The 22,600-nt window shown below is 34.1% G+C and overlaps 1 protein-coding gene across 21 annotated transcripts in view; it reads right to left on the bottom strand.

The window, feature by feature from the left end:
• LOC138323344 (calcium/calmodulin-dependent protein kinase type II delta chain-like) overlaps nucleotides 1-22,600 on the bottom strand; it is a 92,540-nt gene that overhangs the window by 10,110 nt on the left and 59,830 nt on the right. For 2 of the 21 annotated variants that reach the window (XM_069267912.1, XM_069267910.1), the window contains exons 10-16: nucleotides 22,009-22,131; nucleotides 20,793-20,876; nucleotides 14,598-14,640; nucleotides 8,466-8,942; nucleotides 5,762-5,848; nucleotides 4,239-4,256; nucleotides 1,139-1,201 (exon numbers count right to left, since the gene is read on the bottom strand). In XM_069267912.1, the coding sequence (XP_069124013.1) occupies nucleotides 1,139-1,201; nucleotides 4,239-4,256; nucleotides 5,762-5,848; nucleotides 8,466-8,942; nucleotides 14,598-14,640; nucleotides 20,793-20,876; nucleotides 22,009-22,131 (895 nt within the window). Of the gene's footprint in view, nucleotides 1-1,138; nucleotides 1,202-2,133; nucleotides 4,257-5,761; nucleotides 5,849-7,259; nucleotides 7,302-8,465; nucleotides 8,943-9,571; nucleotides 9,680-11,085; nucleotides 11,107-14,597; nucleotides 14,641-15,755; nucleotides 18,287-20,792; nucleotides 20,877-22,008; nucleotides 22,132-22,600 lie in introns of those variants that run through there. The other 19 variants (XM_069267918.1, XM_069267917.1, XM_069267914.1 and 16 more) reach the window with 18 other exon arrangements.

The raw sequence follows: 22,600 nt of genomic DNA, 5'->3' as shown, positions 1-22,600 counted from the left end.
ACAGAAGGGATAGAATCTACAGTACAAAGCTGAACATCACACCAGACAGCAACCCAGGGAATACAAAACACACCACTTACACAACATCCAGTTTACTGACAAATCTTCTTTAACTCGATTATTTTTACTCATTTTTATAACATTAATAATGATCAGGAACATAATCTATGTCTTTAAACTTAATTACAAATTAAACTTACCAACCGATATCATTATTTAGATGCCAGGTATAGTTCATGATTTTCAGTTTTCTTTGTATTATATACCATATTTACTAACATAAGAATGATAACACATTTGGGTTCTTATAACATTCTTTAATTATAATTCTATAAATATTTCTAAAAGCAGTGAATTCAGAAGATCAAACACCATGCATGCAAACAAATATACCAACAAATTTATAAAATCTTTGCATGAACTGGCAGGTTTGAAAAGAAAACAAGAGGCCCATTGGTATATACAGTCATCTACCCTACAAGCAATTCTCTGACTGGACATTTCAATATGAACATTTTATCTAAATTCCATTTCCACTATGTTTTACACATCAAATTAGTGCCATGTTGAAATTTTAAGAAATGATTAAGTTGACAGGCCTTCATAAACATTCCTACCCAGTTTAATTAAATTAACAATGGCATCATTGGAATTACAGAATTTCAAAATGTGTCTTCATGATTGCTGGATGACTGCCAATAAAGGATACACAGGAATGCTAGAGTAGGTTCTCAAGTAAAACTTCAGAATTATTTAAAATGTTACAGATATTACACACACGACAAACGATAAAAGACGAAGCATGAGAGAGATAGGTTGTAGATGACTTATAAAACAAAACACCAAAAGTAAGAGTCTTCTGTGTAGCTAACACATGGACAACCCAAAGACAAGTCTCAGAAATAAACATAATACAAAAACACAACAACTAGAAATCTACAGGAACAGATCTATATGAAATCTTATTGAAAGTGAAGATTTGGGTAAGAGGAGGCATGCCAATAAACTAGCAGCCAATCAAGGATGTTTAAGGGTTATGTTTGGTTGTGGATTCCAACTCTCAGTACCCTCAGGTTCTCCAAAAATAAATATTGGAATAACTGCCGGGAGATGTGTCATACAAAACGCTGTTACTTACACGGCGTTTTGTGCTGATCAGTAGAAGACTCATTTATCTGCAATTCTGTCAGAGTGATGCCCCCTGAAGTGACGACGTCCACAAATCAAATCTCATCAACAGTGTAAAGATTGTACAAAAACAGACCAACTGTGGCTCGCTAGAAAGCTTGCCTGCAGCTCAAAAGTAACCATAGTGAAAAGAGAAACATGCATGCATTGTGACATTTCGTTCTCGAAGCCTTGAAAAAGGAGAAAATACAATATGTATTTAACTGCAGAATCATTAAAAAGTTGTGTATTTATAGTTTCCTTAAAACGTAAATGAAATAATATTTAAATTTTTCTTCAGATCAATGCAAGATATTTAAAAACTTTCCATACATAATGCTTAATGATAATAATTGAAAAAGACAATTCCATTCCGACCAATTGTGAAACCCAATCTAAACACAAGCTACAGAAGGTTGAGATTCTACACTCACCACAGATGTGTAACTGTATATGGGTATAACATGCTCTGTAATAGTTCACTCTTCTACTTCACAAAAATACAGTGATCAATCTCAAATTCATTTTCAAGAGTCCTTTTCATCCCGAGAAACAAATTTGTCTAGGAATTGCTGCCAATTTGATTGTATAGGAGGACTCGACCGTTAGACATAGATTTATCACTGCACAAATACACTTCATAGTACCAGCAAAGCTATATATTTCAATGATGGAATAAAAAGATAATTCACGAAATCAATGCAATAAAATGTTGAAATACTTGTGCTATAGAAATATAACAGTATTTTAATATATAACTATGTTAAGACACTAATTTAACCTATTGACGATAGATTGGTTATTTGTACAAAGATTAACACCATAATAAATACGTGCTCCGTTTCAATTGATGGACAAACATTGTTAGCTGAACAACATTCTATATAAATTCTTTGAATTTAGACATATCATTAAGAAATATCAAAAAAAAATGAATAAATTCTTTGAATTTAGACATATCATTAAGAAATATAAAAAAAAAATGAAACAACAATTTCTCTTTTTAATTTTGACTTGCAAAGTAATATTTGTTTTTATCAGATATTTCAACTTTCTACATCATCAAAATTTTATTCAATTTTCAACTTATAGGTAAATTGAGAGAAAGCTATTTGTCCATGAATGTATTTATCTTGGAAAACAAATCCTTTTGGATAGCTCCATTTCTAGTTAAAAACTATCTCAAATAACTGCAATCTTTATAAAAGTATAAGTTTCTTAAAATGATCAGCACATTGATCAAATTTAGTTATAAAAGCACTAACTAGTTAACCATTTGTTGTGAAAATTATTTGTGTGTGTATGTTATTCTGTATTTGCATATTACAGAGTTATCTGCCCTTGTGAATAGGTATCGATCATGTGTTCGCGAGCGTAAAATCATACTTTTCAGAGAAAACGATGAGAATGTTGCTCACATAAAAATGACATCACAATCGATACCTCTATTCTCAAGGGAAATAACTCTGTAATATGAAAAGACAGAATAATTAACTGTATACATTATGTAGTATCAATGGAGTATGTTACATTGTATAAATTCTCTGGTAAATCTAGTCATTCAATGCTGGTACTAATACACTCCACAACAACAACAGGACATAGACAACACAACACATGGCTATCCACTTATTGTCTTTAACCTAATGTCATACTGAACACAAAAACAAAATATCTATTTATGTCAAGTAAAACTTGCTACTGAATACTAAAATTTTGGTTGTAGAAAAAAATTATGATTATTGTTAAAATATGTAATCAAGTATACTTATTCACTTTAGACTAAATTTCAATTCAAATGTTTATTGTTTTTTCTTACAAAGTCTTAATAACTTTTGAACAAAAATCATAACTACAAACTATTATAAATACATTTCAATTTAAATTTTGAATTTATTATTTTTCTGATAAAGTTGTTATCTGATTTTTCATGTTTAAAGAACTTTGAATGATCTGAGAAACGACAACAGTTACTAACTAAGGACTCATGACATTATAAAGTTTACATGTGAATATAGAGGCAGGCATTTGATGACAAAGTCTGGTGTTCAAACAATCATGCTTCTAGTGCTGCTACGGGAACTGTTGTAAACATCCACAGAACTTCAATGTGTTATTCATCAGCAAAATGGTTTATCTTTTCTCATTGCTAAGAACTTTCTCAAAAATTTGTCCTCAAAAGGGGTTTTTTTCACACAGTATTTCTCATTTTTTACCCTAATTTATCTATTGTGAAATTGATATTTGAGGTTATATATTTTTTTCATCCATTAACAATATTTACTGAAGAAATATCTCTTTGATTTCTCAATTACAAATTGTCAGCTGATGAAGAGGATTGGAATAATCGTGTTATATAGAGGGCAAGGGAACAGATAAGGCTGGAGCCAGTGGAAGTGAGGGTGGGGAAAGGGAGGGGGTCGAGGGCAGTGGGCGTGACCTGTAGGGGGTGGGGGCATAAAGGGCAAGGGACATTGTAAGATCTCGATATATAAAGAGGGTATAACCTTAAACAGAGTATCAATTCAGAGAAATGGGAAAGTCAAATAATCAAGAAGAGTCACAATTAAGAACCATATGTAGGCGTGTTCTGGCAGGAAGAACAGAATGGGGTATATATTATGGGGTATAAATGTTTAAAGTGAGGGATGTAACCAAAGTTTTCACATTGTATACTGGTAGTATAAAGATACACAGAAATCAAATAAAAAAGCTGACAGGAAGTTGGTATTTTAAGGAAACATTATTGATATGTGTAATGCATGTGTGATCATTCTTGGTAAAATAACACAGTATGATATGGAACATGCACAAGCCACATACAACAGATGTTATATATGTGGTATTGAACTGTGCTGACGAAAACGTCCCATATCAGACTCGCACCATTCCGAGCCTCATATGAACTTATCACTGCTGTTTTACTTCGTTGGTCACTTTTAGAAATGTTGGACCATACTTGGTTGTGACCAATGTCCAGTATCGGTCCGAGAAGTGATGGTAAGTATAGTGAGAGATATCTAAATACCACATTACGCAGGCAAGGCGCCATATCAAGCAGCCATACTCACTGTCCATATCAGATTTTCCTACTTGGCCGATTGCGGATAAAAACAACAAATACGTATCAATGAACCTAAAAATCTACTGATGTCTTTGCCTGCTTTCTCTTTTACAATTATAGAATTATTTATATTCCAACAAATCCTTTCTAAAACAAATTCTAATTAGCGTTTTTGTAGTCTTTACAAAAATTATCAATTTGTCTCTATAATCATGGAAGTTTAATAAGACTGGTATAAAATTGAGATATAGTTACATTAATCAGTGATATTCAGTTTGTCTTCCTTTTAAATTGTTAAATATTTGGTTACCATGTTGATTTGTGTCATTCCAAACAATACCTCAGGTAAAATTCAAATCTTCGAAATTGCTCAATTCTTAACATCTAGCATTTTTTTTTTACTACAAAATCTCAAAATCAAAAATTGCAGGAAGTCATAGAAAGTTTTTCTAACAATAGCATAAGTGATCTTACTGATTGATCACAAACTAAGTATTCCAATCTCAGTTAAAGTTTCACCACCCTGTCACAATAGAGGTTGAGCTAACAACCCATACTTACCTTTATTCTACCGTAACTGGTTTATATCCGTGACAACAAATCTCTTTACCTCAGTAAATTACACAAATCATGTTAAGCATAACATTTTCGAAATATCACATGACCTTCAAAACCAATTTTTTACCATGGTGACTAATTCCTTCACACACTTTGAACATTAGTTACAACATTAGTAACAATTGCAAATCAAATTGCCATAGCAATAATAGTCTAAAGAGTCTTCCCAAAATTCTGTTACCATGACAACTGTTTTCTTCATACAACCTTGTCAAAAGTTAGCCTCTATAAAAATGTTTAGTTTATAATCATGATTCTATACCTTAATTATCGCAACAATTACTGATAATCACTTGACCTTTTGAAACCATGACCACTTTTTACCCCTTTCCATTATCTTCTTCTATATTTAAATTTGCTATGTAGATTTTTTTCTGCTTTAATTGTTTACTCATTTTTCTTTTACACTAAGATTTTTCTCAAAATAGCCAAACACTTCATTTTCATATGACCTTTGGCAGCCATACTAAAGGCAGTCCTTTTTCCACAAGGGCTATGGCAACAATTCAATGATTTCTTTCTTAATCTTCAAAAAACGTTATCCAACACAGAAAATCTTGACATCCCATTTTACAAACCATAGAAGTGTTACATTATTCTTATTTGTTAAGCATTTGAAAATTGGACATGTATAAAGTTGAACTTCAGTCTCGGTGAGTGGGCCCTACTCCTAAAGTAATACTGATTTCTTTTCCTGGACATTTATCACTGCCTTTAATGCTGACAATTGCTTTCTATACATCTATTATTGTTGAATTTTTACAATAGCATTGATCATTCTCCAGAAAACTTGATTTACAACAGAGTTTGTCTCTGCTTCGACAAAACAGGACACATTTGGTTTGCATCACTGTGTTGCATTATTGCCCATGTGAATTTAAAGATAGAAAAGAGATTAGCTAGAATACGTACCTTTGGTGTCATCAGATTCATCAATGGTGGCAGAACTATCCGTGGATTCTTTGATTCCATCGTTCTTCTTCGCCATCAGACTACGGCCTGCACAGCAACAGTAAAGCATATTATCTAGGATTCATATCTACAACTCATATCCCTCCAGTTTGTTAAGTGGTGGTAAAACCACAGGACATGGCATAATGGTATCTCTATAGTTTTATTGCTCAAGAACATTTTTATTTCAAAAATTACAATGTCAGCTTTTATTCTTAGAGCCTTTATAATTAAATACATAAAAGGCAAGAAATAATTCATAAAATCTCAAGAGAAAAGTTTTATCCAATAAAGCTTCCTGTTTCTTCACTAGAATTGCTGAGAGTGACATACTGTCAGTTAATCTATGTTTTTTTCTTGGAATAGGGATATCCCCGGAAGTATTCCAACTAAGCAATTTAAATCAAAGAAGAAATAAAATACAAAAGATGCCATAAAAACTCATCAAATCTCTAGCTACAAAATATATTCAATCAAAGGCAGCAAATAAAATCGAGGTGTATGAACAATGTTAAGATCAATCATCGAGTAATCAGTATGTTTAATTTATAAATCAATTAAAGGTGGACATTGCTACATTTGTTATAATTCGTTAATATTTGTAAGCAGTAATATGACATAAGTGTGTTGCAATGATCACACAATTTACACAATGATCAAACTCTCACACTTCTGTGGTAGAAAGTGTGAGTCTGTGTTAGGTCAAAGTCAACTCAGGGTCAACCAAAGGTCACATCAAGATTCCACAATCCACACTGATGAGTCACACAGTATATGGTGATTACTTGACTGAGTGACTCTCACACATGCAAACAGGTTGACAACACATTTTTCTATGTAATTTAAGAACAAAATGAAAAAAAACAAAACAAAAAAAACTTGATTTCCCAGATTGAGAATGGAACCATATTTCTTTGATTCAGATTTAACAAAGAGGCTTATATAAAAGAAATTAACAAGGCCAAGGTCGTTTGCTGTGTTAATCACTAAGTCAGGTATGTGTAAAAATAGCAACAGCACAGCACACTTTGTAATTCTATCACAAATATTTACACAACATCAGTCATTACTGGCATTACTTTATGACCTCTTTAATAAAATTATTCTATTACTGAAATAGCACACTCAGCATACTTAAGATGGGGTTAGGTTTTTATCTTTGTTTCATATAGAAAAATCAGTTAATTTCTTACAATCAATACATATGTGAAGTAAGAAGCCCTGTCACAAGAGTTGAGATTTTTAATGGTCCATCTTAGATTGTATATGAGGTTAAAGTTGAATCAAATTTCAATTGATCACAGCAAGAGAAGTGTGTCATAAAATCAACACAAAGTTAGAGGTGGCACCAAAGTCTAATGTTACAACATTAGTGAGATATGTCCCTGAATTAGTTTTAAAGAAAGTGCTGGACCAAAGATGAGACAGGACGAGGATCTGGTTGGGAGGGTAACCTTACCGGTCTCGGTCACTGGCGAGGTGCTAGTATCAGGAGAATGATCTGGGTCAGTAAAAACACAGCATTAACATGGCCGACTATCAGGTTCAGTAAAAATAGATTATCATTAACATGTATGCATGGCCGACTATCAGGTTCAGTAAAAATAGATAGCATTAACATTGTTGACCAACAGGTTCAGCAAACCTAGATAGCATTATCATTGTTGACCACCAGGTTCAGCACTACGTGGCTGACCAACAGGTTTAGCAAAATAGACAGTGCTAACATGGCCAACTCAAAGGTTCAGCATTAGGTTGTCAACCAACAACCTAGGTTCTTCGTTATGTAGCTCACCAACAGGTTCAGCAAAACAGGATAGTATTAACATAGAACTGACTACCAGGCTAGGCTCAGCAAAACCAGATAGTATTAACATAGAACTGACTACCAGGCTAGGCTCAGCAAAACCAGATATAATTTTTACGTAACTTTATGTAAACAATCATCACAACATGTTATATTAAAAAGAGGTCTTCAAGAAATCTTTCTACAATGTTCCATTTTACGAATGTTTTGTTGTACTTAATGTTAGTGATGGCTGCATCGATTACAGATATCAATTCTTGGGGTAAAACCAAGCCATAGGTTTGTATGCATATAACTTGTCTCCAGGCAGAGGCCACACTGAAGCTCCGAGGGCTGAGGCTATATAAACAGCTGAAAGGCACTGGAATCCCAATTTCCTGAGGTGACAAATGCACAAGGTTCAAGGTAAAGGTCACGATGATTTAAGGCAATGACAAAAAGGTGAAGTCAACAGAGGCTAAAGTTCAAGGTCATGTAGTCTCGGAGTTGTAACAGGATAAGAATGTAGGAAACAGAGGTTAAAGGTCAGGAAGGTTGAAGGTTTTGACAATGAACAATTAGTTTTGGTCAAAAAGATTCAAATAAAATTATAGAGAACTTGACATTTCAATACTTGGTAAGGAGTTGAGGTTGGATCACACACACATGAGAACAATCATGACATAGGGTGTACAAAAAGAATATTTTGCAAACAGTAGTTTTGAGTAGATTTCAGGTACAGTTCTGAAATTCAATAAGCTGTTCCAGTTAGTGGGACAAGCTTAGCAAGGCAGCATCTGGCCACAGCGTGACCATAACCAATGTTTAGATGACAGACAGGGAATAAGCCGGGACCACCACATCCCATTCCTTCCTTACCACCATCACCCATCATACAGCTAGCTATCTTTGAGGCGTTGAGCTGGGTCTGACCCCCAAGTGTAGCAGAAGGAGCAGACGCCTGGGTTGTTTCTGGTCCTGATAACACCGCTAAAGTTTTGGACGTATCTGGCTTTGCTTGGCCAGAGACCAAAGCTGCGAGGAAGTTTGCAGGCTCTTTCTTAGGCTGGCCGAACAGAACTGAAGCCATTGCGGCGGACTCTTTAGTCACCTCAGGGGCTGTGATCGGAAACTTGGTAGTCCCCTTAGGTTCCCCGGTCAATCCAAATGGACTCTTCTGTCTGTCCTTGCTTTCAGTTGAATTTGCTTTCAGTGTCTCAGCCTGTTCTACAAGTGGCTCTCTTGTAGGGGCTGCCTGTTTCCCAGTATCTGCTACAAGAGAAGACGCCAGCTTGGCGGCCATGTTGCCATTAGCAGCTGCACCGTTGACCTTGGCTGTTACTGGCATTGCTTGACCTGAAGTCCATGAGATATATGACAAACAATGGAATCTTACAACTGACAAATGTATCAAACCATTACAATAAACAGAAGCACACAGATAAAACATGTACTGCTTACCATCTGTGTCTTATGAACAAGTCGACAGGATTTTGCACAATCCCCTAACTAGTTTATTATCAACACGACTAAAATCTTATATCATGGGTATATTTGAACTATTATAACTAATGTTAGAGTCGGAAAATTTCAAATTGTTAATAGTTGGATAATATAATGACATTCAAGATTATTAAATATGATGGAAATCAGCCATTTTGGGAGGATATAATTGGTGACAACACATTCACACACCATGTGTTAAAATGAATCTAGTAAACACACGTATCATGGCAGATGATTTATGTTATGGTGTTTCATTGATACATGTTCTACATACAAATGAGGCATGTAGTACCAAGGATAGCTATAACACACTGAGGCATGTAGTACCAAGGACAGCTATAACACACTACTATATCTGGTGATCTATAATTGTTCTGGCCGTGACTCTGTACAAGAAACACAATGCACAGGTGACTGGTCCTACGGGGCAGCAGGCACAGGCACGGTTACCATCTCCACTGTTACCCTCTCCTCCATACCTGCGAGAGCGGCAAGCTTTGTAGCGGCATTGGTGGCAGCAGCATTACTGACATTGTTGTTTGGAGATGAGCCACCGTTTATATTTACGGCTGACGTCAGAGGGTGACCTAAGGGTCATACACTAAGAAGTAACTGACTTGCTACCAATATACTATCTTCTATTGTGCACTAAAGCCAATATAATAATATCCATACATTCCTACCTAGCACGATGTTTATAATAATAAAATGTTCACTGTATAACAATTTATTGATAAACTTTACACACACACAACTTCTCCAATTTATTTTATTTCTATATTTTAATACCAAACAATAATAGAGGTCATCATGATTTAAACAGAAAAAGAAATAAACCTTCACCAAACAACAAATATTCAGAACTTTGAAAATCTGATGTAGGGCCAACTTAGGATATAAATTTCAGCAGAACTAGCATGCGCTGTACTTAAACACAGATGGATGGGGGATCTAATACTACTTAACCTCAGACAATCCCAAGGCAAATATATGTTTTAAAGACTTAAGTTGATCATTCCTGTCAACCACTTACATTTTAGTAATAAGATCAATAATGAAAATTTTAATAATTCAAGAATGTCTTGATTTTGAGCCAAACCCACCAAATAGAGAAATATGCCTAATTTGGAACAAAGAGAGAAAATAAAACTCCAGTTGATTTTAAGCAGGGACTAATCACTGCACCATAGAGTGTGTTGTAAGCTTGGTATCGGCAGTAGCTGGAACCATGGGCAGTCTAAATAAGGAGGATAAATATTCTACCACTTACGCATTCCTCTTACAACAGGTTTGTCACCAGCTAACAGAAACAGTTTTATATTACTAATTTTAACCTATACAACATTACATACATCTTCAAAACAAAACTGGTTCAGGTTTTTGTTTCTCTGAAAAATGTGTAGCATATCTCACTAATTTAATGATCTATTGAGTATAAAATGTTCTAGAAAATTTTAAGTTCAAATATTGAACAGAACAGCTGAATTTGAAACTCAATCAATTGATATGTCAAATTGTTCTGAAAACAAGAAGTAAATCAGGTCTACAAGTTCAACTGGACAGAATCAAAACGAAAGTGTAAGGGAAGATAATAATATTAGGGGAGTAACTTACATGGGATACAATCAAGGGAGACAACTTACTGTGTAAAGGGGGACAACTTAACATCAGTGAGATATCCTCTACAACTATACATTCAGGTGTTCTACAGAAAATCACTTCTATTGACATATCAGTGCATGAGACAATAAAATATACATACATGAATGAACAACAGCTCTTAAATACACACCACTATCACAAAATGCTTACATATGATGTGCTTTCAACCAAAAACCGTTAAATGGATTGGAGGTGCAATACTTTGATACAACAATGGTTACTTGTCCATATTCATACCATTTTTTATTTTTTTTAATAATGGAAATAATTGATGAACTAAACATAAATGGAAGCAGTAAATACATAAGCACATGGACAAAACAAACGTTACCTCCTCCACCCCAACCACCACCTTGTAACAAATCAATTCATTTGGTATTTTAGCATGTTAGATACTACATATCACAGTACAACCAAAAGTAATGCTATATACTATAGATTTTATATAAACAGTGTCTAAACAAAGGTGATGTGTTGTATCCTTTTTGTGGTGAAAGACAATGGGAAGTAATAAATACAACTAAATAAACTCAATCCTGATTTTGATTTTTTTAACATTTATTCTTATATAGACTTCAACTAATTAATTGACCACTTAAATATATCAAATTTGGATTTTCCAACATGTTTCATGACACAAGTTCTACCATTCTCTGTATTAATGCTATTCTTTTCTTGAAAATCATATAACTTATAGTCATCAGTGAAAGCTTGAAATTTTTTTTATATCTCATTTCTGAACAAATGATATGACCATTACGGAGAAATAAATCTCCATTAATATTTGTCTGTTTTATATTTTTGTTAGGTTGAAATAAATACTTAAAATAAGAACTCTTTTTCTTCATAGGTTACAACTTTATTTTGCATATTGAATTTTCGAGATCAAACCAACCCCAAGAATTAAAAACATGATAAATACCCAAAATTAAAGCAAACTTTTATGACAACAGTTTAAGGAAACATTTGTAAATATTGCAAAAAGTACAATATATGTATTGAAAATGGTGCATAACACAAATACAAGCAGATATAGGCAAAAACCCTAGTGGATAGAAATACAGTTTGTTAATTATAACTTTAGTGAAAAATTAGTCACATCTAAACCTACCATAGAAGATGTAGGTCACCACTTGACCTAGCTACCTCAGCGGAATAAAGAACTTGCACTTTGACCTACCTTAGATAAATGTACATGACCTTTATTGACCTACCTTAAAGGAATATATAAGTCACATTTTGACCTACCTTGATGAATATACAATATATTGACTGGCCTTAGAAGAATGTATATATAGGTCACATTTTGACCTACATTAATGGCATATATAGTCCACACATCATAAAGATAATAAAGGTCATATCTATACCTATCTTAGAGGGAATATAGGTCCCGTCTAAACCTACCTATATGGTAATATACAGGTCGCATCTTAACCTACCTTGGAAGGAATATAGGTCACATCTAACCCTACCTTGGATGGAATATAGGTCATACCTTAACCTACTTATGTCTGAATACACTAGGCCACACTAAAATCTACATATATCAGATGAAGAATATATTTCAATAATTTATAAAACACACCACCAATATCCAGTTTGATATTGACTGAACACACTGATAGTATAACCGTGCAGAGAGGCAGATGGACTTGTACTCTTGCTGAATCCAGCAGCAGTGACGATTACGATGCATATTGTAGTAGGGATTAAACTGGGATTAAACTTCTTTTGCATGAAATCTGGTGCAATGTATTAATTCATCTAATCTGATTCTTCATTCCAAGTAAGGTAGATATCAAGTTATATGCATTAAGTGAAAAAAAGTGAAATTCAAAAAATAAGAACATAAAAGCATTTTTAAAAATGAATCCATCCGTTATACGAGATGAAGTGTTGAGAACTAGGTCTACTGAAGGATAGGACCAACAAGATAGAAACTTACCTTTGTTTACTAGAGTCATACAAAGCAAACAAAAACACAAATGAGAGAGGGAGTCAGCATGCTGTCTCAGAATATACACAGGTGATGCTGGCTTACAGTGTACCACCTGGGATTACATACTGACACATTCACTTAGGCTTATACAACATTCTCAAATATTTCCATCCATATCATTATCTCCTCTTATTTAGAAAATTTGGCCATGTAATATTTGTATGTGCTACTAATGTCATATGACTGTTGATCACATGATATCATGAGGCTGCATGGCTAGATTTGCAAAGTTGCAAAAACTTGTTTCATAAACACTTGATATGAATTTAACACTCAATCATCTCTTAGAATCGATAGGAATCTTTAAAGCTATGAGTGATGTTTTGGAGTACACTATGTTGATAAGACAATGTCAGTGTAACCTTTCCTTCAATTTATCCATGAAATACAAAGTTACTTAAAGCTTTGCTTGTTACACAGGTCTTCTAAATGAAGTAAAATATGCTGAAATCTTAACTTTCTTGCACCCCTCAAAGATTGGTTGAAGTAAATAGTAGGTCAAATTTATGATTATAAAGGAAGGGCAATGAGATTTAGAGTCAAAGGCCTGATAGGTGTTCCACACTCGGTGAGGGGACACACTGATGTCACACAGGGTTCCCATCAAATTCTGTAGGATCCAGTGGTAGTTAGTATCTACATTAACCATATCCATACATCACAGTACCATACAAAATCCAGTTTAATGATGCATTAACCACATACAGACAATGGTTAGAATATAGTATAATGGTACAATAAATCTAATCCATCAGATTATAGGGCAATTATCAACAAAAAATAGAATTTTGAAAAAAAAAATTGTTTTTAAATTGACACCTTGCATAGATAGTATAATAACATAAAACCATATACAGGTAATTGTTACCAAACATTTACCTATGGCCTGTAGACAGATATCCTATATATAATTAACTATATACGAGGAAAACAAAACCATCTAAGATAAATGTATAGTCATTAACATTGTCACCAGTTTTCACCAGCTCTGACATATTCCCATAACTTTAAAAATCTTAAGTGTTTCTAGGATTTCCTGGTTGCTGACACAGCATATCTAGGTAATGTATATATAGTACAATATAACAGGCCTGAATTTGTCATACATATTAAAACACTTCTTCAGAATTAAATCATGAGTGAGATATAATACAAATGAGACTATATGTTATATTACAAAAACTTGATTATTCCAATCCTTATAGACTATATCCTACCATTCTGTAAGCTTCAATAGCACTATCCTAGACTATGATGCATTCTGTAACTCACTGTGGCAGTTTTTCTTTTCTTTTTTTTTATGGAAAAATTACCATTACTAAATTGTTAAGACAAAACAAAAAGAAAACCTTAATGTGACTGTATAACCCAAACTGAAGAAGTCTAATATAAATACATTCATTTAAAGCATGTAAGTTATATTCAAAGAACAAACATGTACCATACATGTACCATACATGTACCATACATGAACATGAATGCTTTCCCCAGTCTATTTTTCTCTTCCATAAACATAATCGTATCTATTAGATCAGATACACTTTTGTTTCTGTACAATGAACCAGATAATCCGACATTAAAACATAAATCACATCTCTAAACTAATTTGTGCTTAAAAACAAACACTAAACCTTCTATGAACTCTAAAGTTAGATGAGGTTGTTTCTGTAGGAAAAATGATACTGTGGGAGTACCATTATCAGGTCCATCATAAGTACAGGGAATTTCTACCTTAATGAGTACATAACCAGGTACATCCTCATCATCTCACACACCTCACACTAATTAACATCCCATTGTCACACCTGGTCAGGTAAACCCTGATCTATATATATACTTACTGGAAAAGTTCCTGGTAGCAAGCATGGTAGTAAGGATTGCACCCTGAAATATAAACAAACCTTATCATTGATCATATCTAGTTACAATTTTGTTAGCATATCAATATAGTCATTTAACTACGGGCAATATGGTCATTATCAATAGGTATATTGGACCTGTATCGCTCACCTGGTACTCACAGCGTTCATTTGTTTATAACTTTCATAATGAGTTGTGTCTATCCAAATAAACTTTACTCATGTTATCAACATGTTTTATTGAGAAAAAACACTTTGGCAAGAATTTTCAAAGTGAAATATTTTTATTCTTGTCTGAAATTCAAAGATTTTCTTTAACCATGTTTCAATTTTAAATGTTAAAATTGGTTAAACATTTCTAGCCAGCATACATCCCTGGCCTAGAGAAAAGACTTATCTCTTTACCTAAAGTGCCTTTTAAAGATGCTCCACCGCTGACAAATGGTATTTTTTCACTATCAAAAACAGGAGCAGACGATTTAGTATTTTTCTTCAGTTACAAAAGTTACTTACTTTACACCATTACCACCATTGAAAAGTTTGAGCTTCTAATATTACTTCAAGTTAAAAATATGAAAAATAATTAATTTCATCCCGAAAAAATTCCGTTCCACTATATCCTATATGGAATGAACTACTGAATGCACATGTACCAAAGGCAAAATAAATTATTTTATATTATTTTTTGTGTTAATTAGACTATTAATAACACGATTAAACACCAATTATTGTTCAAATGATGAATATCATTTATGGTCTGTCGGCGTTGGAGCATCCTTAATTACAACACAAGTCAGATGTTTGATCTGGTGTAGGGATTTACATTTAATCAACATCCTCTTGTGTAACAGTGTTGTATTTTGATTTTTTTTTTTTACACAATATGCCTCTTTCCAAACATAGTATACACAGTCAGTGCTCTAATAAACAACTTCATTTTCATTATAATAATAATAAGTTTTTACACTAATTAGCATAAACCGCATGTATCATCAACACAAAGTGACCATCAAAGCTTGTCACACTGTTCCTACCTTAAATTACTAAAAACCCATTGATTTTTAAGTTACAGAAACATTTATCCTTGTACCGATATACATTTACCCTTGATCCGATATACAATTAAGTGAACACCACTACCTGAAGCTGCTCCCCAGAGGAGTTAGTTTTTTCATTTGTCGGTTTGTCTTCCTCATCTTCCTTTTCATCTCCCTCATTTTCTTTAATACTATAGCTATCACCCTTCAGAAGAAAGTCAGAGGATGTGTCAATAGAAGCGTCAACTTCTGCCTGTGTGTCCTCTATTGACAGATCAGACGTCTCATTGATGTTGTCACTGGAATCCAGAAAACCTTCTACCTCTTTGTACTCATAGACAGATCCTTCCCCACACAATTCTGTGTTTTCTTCTGTATCACATGATAAAACTGACTTATTTTTCTTTGATTTAGCATTCTGTTGTTTCGCCTGGATTTTGTCATGTTTACCTTCCAATAAACACTGCTCTGAACAAGTATTGCTCTCAAGTACCTCTACATCCTCTGTTTTCTCTATTAATTCTACATCCTCTGTCTTCTCTGCTAATTCTACATCCTCTGTCTTCTCTACTAATTCTACATCCTCTGTCTTCTCTACTAATTCTACATCCTTACTGTTCTCTACTAATTCTACAATCTTATTGTTCTCCAGTAATTTGGTGACTTCATTGGTACGTCGTAGTCCTATATCACTGCTGGTTACTCCCTCTGCATCCTTTCTTGTTCCTTGTGTTTTATGTGTATTTCCATCCTCTGATGAGTTTAAATTTAATTGCTCACAGTAAATTTCTAGTTCCTCCTGAAAGTTCACACCCACTGAACCTACTTCTATCACCTCTGTGAACACATTTTGAATGTCTTTTTCTGAACAAGAATTAAAAGCACTTCCTTCATCAAGTTTTAGGCCATCATTGTTCTCCTTCACTTCGATACATGTATCACTTTTTGTGTCATGATCTGCCTCTAGGTCAAGTTCTTTACTATAAGAACATTCTTGTAGCTGGTCTTCAGTTGAAATGAACTCTTCTTCAACAGAAAGTTTCATACAGATAGGGCTACTGTTGTTATCAAGGAACTGTTTACCACAGTACATATCTGACAGTGCAGGATCTCTAGGAAACTGCTCACAGGTCTCAAAAAAATCAGAATCAGACTCTAAAGAATCTGCTCTCTCTATATCAATTTCCTTTTCTAGTGAAGCACCATCTCTCATACAAGACAAACCACTGTCAAGGAATTTCTTCCCATAGTATATCTCCATTTCTTCATGCCACATACTGAAATCATTGTCATCGTTTTGAAGGTTCTGATGTTCTCCTGAATCACTTACTGTTGGACTTATTGAATCAAAGTATGTCATACTATCAAAGTACTTTTGTATGCAATAAATCTCAATGTCTTCATGATTAGTGTGAACTGAAATATGGTTAGAGTCAAAATCTATATTCTCTAGGCTTCCACTTAAACCTTTTTTCTCATTTCCTTCAAAATCTTCCTTACTGAATCCCATCGTTGGTTCCCTCTCCTCTTTGTCCTCTAATGACGGTTGACTTTCTACTTTATAATCACCTTCCAGAAAGCGTTTACCACAATAAATAGACAATTCCTCGTGATGAAATGCTGTTTGATCAGCTCCATGACCCAAAATTAGATCTTCTTTTGTAAATGTATCCTCTTTGTCAGGGCCATGTTTATCACACAAAGGCCGACTTTCTAAGAATCTCTTGCCACAATAAAGAGCAGAGGGATTAGAATGTTGTCCACTTGTTCCTTCCATTGCTGTCTCAATGTCACTCTATGTGTGTACCACAGAATCCTCTGGTGATTTTATATTGTATGTCCAACAACAAGAAAAGGACTTGTGAAATCTGTATCATCAATCATGATAAAGACATGTACAGCTCTAAAGTTATTTAAACTTGCTATTTCACTCCAAATGCTTAGTCATAAATTCATTCAGAGAGTTCCCTTACATAATGCATGTAATAAATGAAATGTTTTGTAAAGTCAAATCTTAATATGCATAATAATGATCCATTTGAGGAACTGTTATGACAGAGTCTCACAGTTAATTGTAATCCTCATCAGCACACATTTCTCTACAACACTAGAATATTTCCTAACACCTTGACAATGACAGGCAAGTAAGAAAGAATTGTGTTACTTGAATATTATTGTGTGATGGCACTTAATGTCAACTTCGTGGATGCAGTCATGCGTACAGAATCAACATGTCTTGCGTAGATGTATGTAATCCCTGTTGAGTTTTATCTCCACGCGCCAGGGCTATAACTGGTAACAGTCACCAATTCCCTGTTAGTGGGGAACACCTCCGCCCCGTCACAGGTAAAACAGGTTAAACTTCCCTGACTAAATAATGTATGATATTCATAAATAGACAGTGATTGATCACTGAAAATTGATTTATATACAATATTTCCCTGAAATTCTAATGTTTATATATAAAATAAAGAGTGAAATAACTTCTGTCTTTTTTATAATTAATTTTCATATCCATGTCATTCCCAGTTGTCTACTCCCATATCGCCTGATATAACTATTATTCTATACACACTTAGGACCTGACAAAAACAGATTTATGATGTTCTATGTTTGAACCACAACAATTCTATAAATCCACACAGTTTATTGTCTTTTTACTGTGTTGTTTTGAGACGAACAGTCCTGTGACATCCCCTTGAAGCTTGCCTAGCATTGTTAGTATATTAGAACAGTGTTTGCTTTCCCCCTCTGTGCCTTAGCTTGACATATGTAGTGATCGTGGAGTGAGTGGGAGTGTTTCAGACCTATACAGGCATTTGGCTATCTGTACCCTGTAACTTGTGTACGTTAATGTTCCTCAGATAAAACTAACACAGGTAGCCTTGTCCCTATAGTGCTGTCAGCAGATAAGGAAATGAGTTCATGACCTTCACCTGCACATTCATGCATTGCAAAATGATATGCAGAAATAAAAATGTATTTCTATCTAAAGCACTACAACCACACAAACATGTAAGAAATAAAGAGATATTCCTAGCAGTGTTATATCCTCATTAGATTCTACAGCGAGGTCCACTGCCTGACTTGTAATATACCTGTACTCCCCACACTAGTAATGTTTTTCTATGTTGTGGTATAAGACAGTGGTGTAAAAAGACAATTGACACATACTGAATACCTTTATCAGCTAAATGGTTAAGGACCTTGCCTTTGTATGTCACTCCAACTCCGAGTCATCTGTTCGAGGCCAAATTTGGTGACAGCTTATAATTAGACAGGTACTGGTTGTAATGAGGTCGGATCTTAATAATATTTCTTAAATGACCAGAGATGTTCATAGGACTTAAAAATAAGTAAAGTTATCTAAAACATTTTGTGTTTATAACTCTGATAGGGCCAATTATTGTATAACAGGTGCACTACAATCATTTTTTATTCCAGGTGCGCTACAATATCTTATAACAAGTGCTCTGCAATCTCACTGGTTCATTACTTGTAACATAGCAATACCTGCCAATTCAGTGCAAACATTGTGACATGTTTATGATAGGCCTCCTCCCTCACCTCCCTCTTCCTCCCCCAACATGTCACCAAATCATTTAAAACCAACTGAGATATTTACTTTATTACGTAACATTCAAGAGTTGTTTAAATCAGACAAACACTAAGAATCTCCTAAATCATCCAGTTTACTCACAGTGTCTGCTTTAATGATGGCTGACATTTCCAAACCGAATAACTCCATTTAAGTTCTCTCTCATACAAATCATTTTGATTGGAAAATATTACAGAGCACATCACTACTCTCCTGCTATAGAATGTTGGGAATGTTTTAAAGTTTTCTGCAAAAGAAAATTTAGAAAATTGATTTCCATATCATTCCTGTCAACAAATCTTCCCCACGAAAAGCCTTCACCCTTGGAGGTAAAATGATAACCATACAATAAATGTAAAATGATGATACACCAAACATCAATATAAATTGTCCAATGTTGTTGACACTCTTTTTAATCAAGTTTTGAGGGAAACCTACCTGATGTTTAGTACAATGTCATACAGTTTTATTTTAATTCACTCAAACCTGACTATTTCAGAGTGAGTGTAAATATAAAATTTCACAAAATATGGAATTCCTCAGTTATTTAGATTTATCCTTTCTGATGTTGATTATACCATCTACAGTACATTACAGATTAATGTATATCATATCATCATTTTTAAGCAAGCTTGTCAAGTGCTTTTAGAATATCCACATGTGTAAGTGTATATGTCACTCACATATATAATGGTGCCTTTACCGTCTAATTGCTTTATTCAATTTTCATTTCATTGACATAACAAATTTGTTGCTAAATCCCTTTTCTAATGGCTTTGGTTTTTTTCTGTCACAGCATCAAGCTAAAATATGTTTGCTACTGATAAGTCATTTCTATGGTATCTTGAAAGAATGTTACATTCTGTATCAATTAATTTTCATTTAAATGACGGAGAAGCCATGATAACATATTCATGTGTATACAATTACAGCCAAACTAACAACATTGCCAGATCTTATTGATTTGTAATCGTGAAACACACTTTGTACTTAAGCTGAGGTACATATCATTGCCAGACACCTGGATACATCACAATTAATGTGGTTTGTGTAGTTTACTCACAGTTCCCCCCTCCTCCCAACTATAACTGTACAAGGTAATGACTACTGTATATGTAACTATTTGCTTGGCTTGGAGAGTGATATTGTAATTCGGAATTGACAGTGACCAGATGATTTGTCCACGTGAAAGAACTCAACCTCACATAAGTAAATGTTAAAAAGAGACCTTCCACGTGTTGGATTTGTCGAGTGTTAAAATTATTAGGTTAATATATATAAACTTATACAAATCAGTGTGTGAGGGGTCTCAAAGCGAGAGAAAATCCACATGATCGTAAAGATGACCCTTAGCTTTTCACGTCTACACCAGGGTATCTAACCCCAGTCAGCTAGGTGAAAGGTGAGTAACCTGTACAAAACTGTTCTTGGTTTTGTACCCTATACCCAGACGACTGACTCTGTACCATTGCTTTTGATAATTTTGTGATGACATTGTGTGTACCAATCACAGATGATCCTCATTATGAACTGATCACTAACCTTGAGTTTCCTTCTGGCGTTGAACTTCTTCAGGCAGTCCACCGTCTCCTGTCTATGAACAACAGATGCCACTCTCTCACGTTGCTGAAAAACAAAATGATATTCAACATTTAGTGTCCATACAAAAAAACGGTACTACTGATAGTCATATTATCTCAACTCCCAAGACTTCCTGGATCAGAACAATATCAAACTCAAGTATGGCTATGATTACATGCTACTGATAGCCAAACACAGACAAGCAGGTCAAGCTTTCTATCCACACTTCAAAGACTTGGATTGTAATAGAGCGTCACTCACTCCTAAACAAATGTTTAACTAGATATACACAATGGCTAAATTCAGGATTCTCAGAATATCATCTAGGAACATAGCTTGAAGAATATATAAACATTGCATGACTATATAAATGCAGTTCACCTGCTTATAGATAGAAAATTATGTAAATTTACAGTAGATAGTCAGGTATGTTCACAGTAGGGGGGACCTGATCAACACCTTTAACCTCACATTTCCTGTGTAGATTAGCATGCAACATTACCAGTCATGGTGACAATTCAATCTTTTTTTGAAGCTCAGAGTAAATCTAAAGGTGTTTTTAGTACCTGATCTGATAGAGATATCTAGTCCTCTTAAAATGTTTAAAGTTTTAGATATCTAGTCCTCTTAAAATGTTTAAGTTTTTAAATAAAAAGTCTGATGCATCTTTCACATTCACTACTACTAGTGTTAACCAACTAATTTTTGTTATATTACATTGTATTTCAAGAAAAAAATTGCTTTTGTGTAATCTTTTTAATTACCAATGTTTGAATTGGATTTTACAGTGATGAACTTTTGTGAATTTTGCTGTGTAATTGTATTTGTGGTTAACCAGATTCAGCACATTATCTATATCCTAATTAAGTCTCTTATCTTATCATTTTAAACAGTTATAATCAAGTTTGATTAAGGAAGCAAGAGTTACTCCCCTTACATGTGGAAACCGATCTTTCTTTTTTCCCTGAATACCAATACTTTAATTTAAGTAAAAGAAAAAGAATAGATGGTCAGAATTTTAGATAAGCTTCATCGAATGATGCTCTTGTCTTCATGTTACCAAACTAATAATGTTTTTCGATGAATATGTGGCTAATGTATTTCTACAAGTATCAGTCAGACCCTTTATTTAATATGTCCCGTTTCTGATCTCAACAGTCACACCCTCCGTACTTACACAGATCCATGGGTGTTTGAGAGCCTCAGTAGCGTTGATACGCTTTGCTGGGTTGACCGTTAACATACTGTTGATGAGATTCTTGGCCTCTGGTGTAACAGTGTCCCATTCTGGTGACGGGTACTGTAACATTTAGATACAACACAGGTATCAGTCGGGCAGGTGTTAGTGAACAGATCAGGCTTATTTATTGTCCATTTAAGTATCCCTCAAATGTTTAAAATGATGAGATTATCTTATAATTGATTATGAGGTTTAATCAAGGAGAATACCTCATGGTAAGAAGGAAATAAGAATATTCCAGCTTTAATTCTGGCTACAAATGCATAATATAAAAGTTACTTTTGCAGGGATTACATTTTTATCATTTTCCTTGACATTGCAATGATTGTGACAATTTGATCTGTGTAGTGTTGAGAAATGGTTTACTCATATATACCCTGAAAACGAGATCACGTAAATGGAAAACCTCGTTTTTGGTTAAAATTGTGAGCATTTTAACCCACATGGTATTACACTATATACTGAGGCTCTAAATCCTTAAACATTCATTTTACGTCATTTTACAATCGTTGCATCATATGTATTCAAA

This window comes from Argopecten irradians, chromosome 5, assembly GCF_041381155.1.
Source record: "Argopecten irradians isolate NY chromosome 5, Ai_NY, whole genome shotgun sequence".
Taxonomy (NCBI): Eukaryota; Metazoa; Mollusca; class Bivalvia; order Pectinida; family Pectinidae; genus Argopecten; species Argopecten irradians.
Note: the sequence above shows the minus strand (reverse complement) of the source record. Positions and strands in the feature narration are given on the sequence as shown.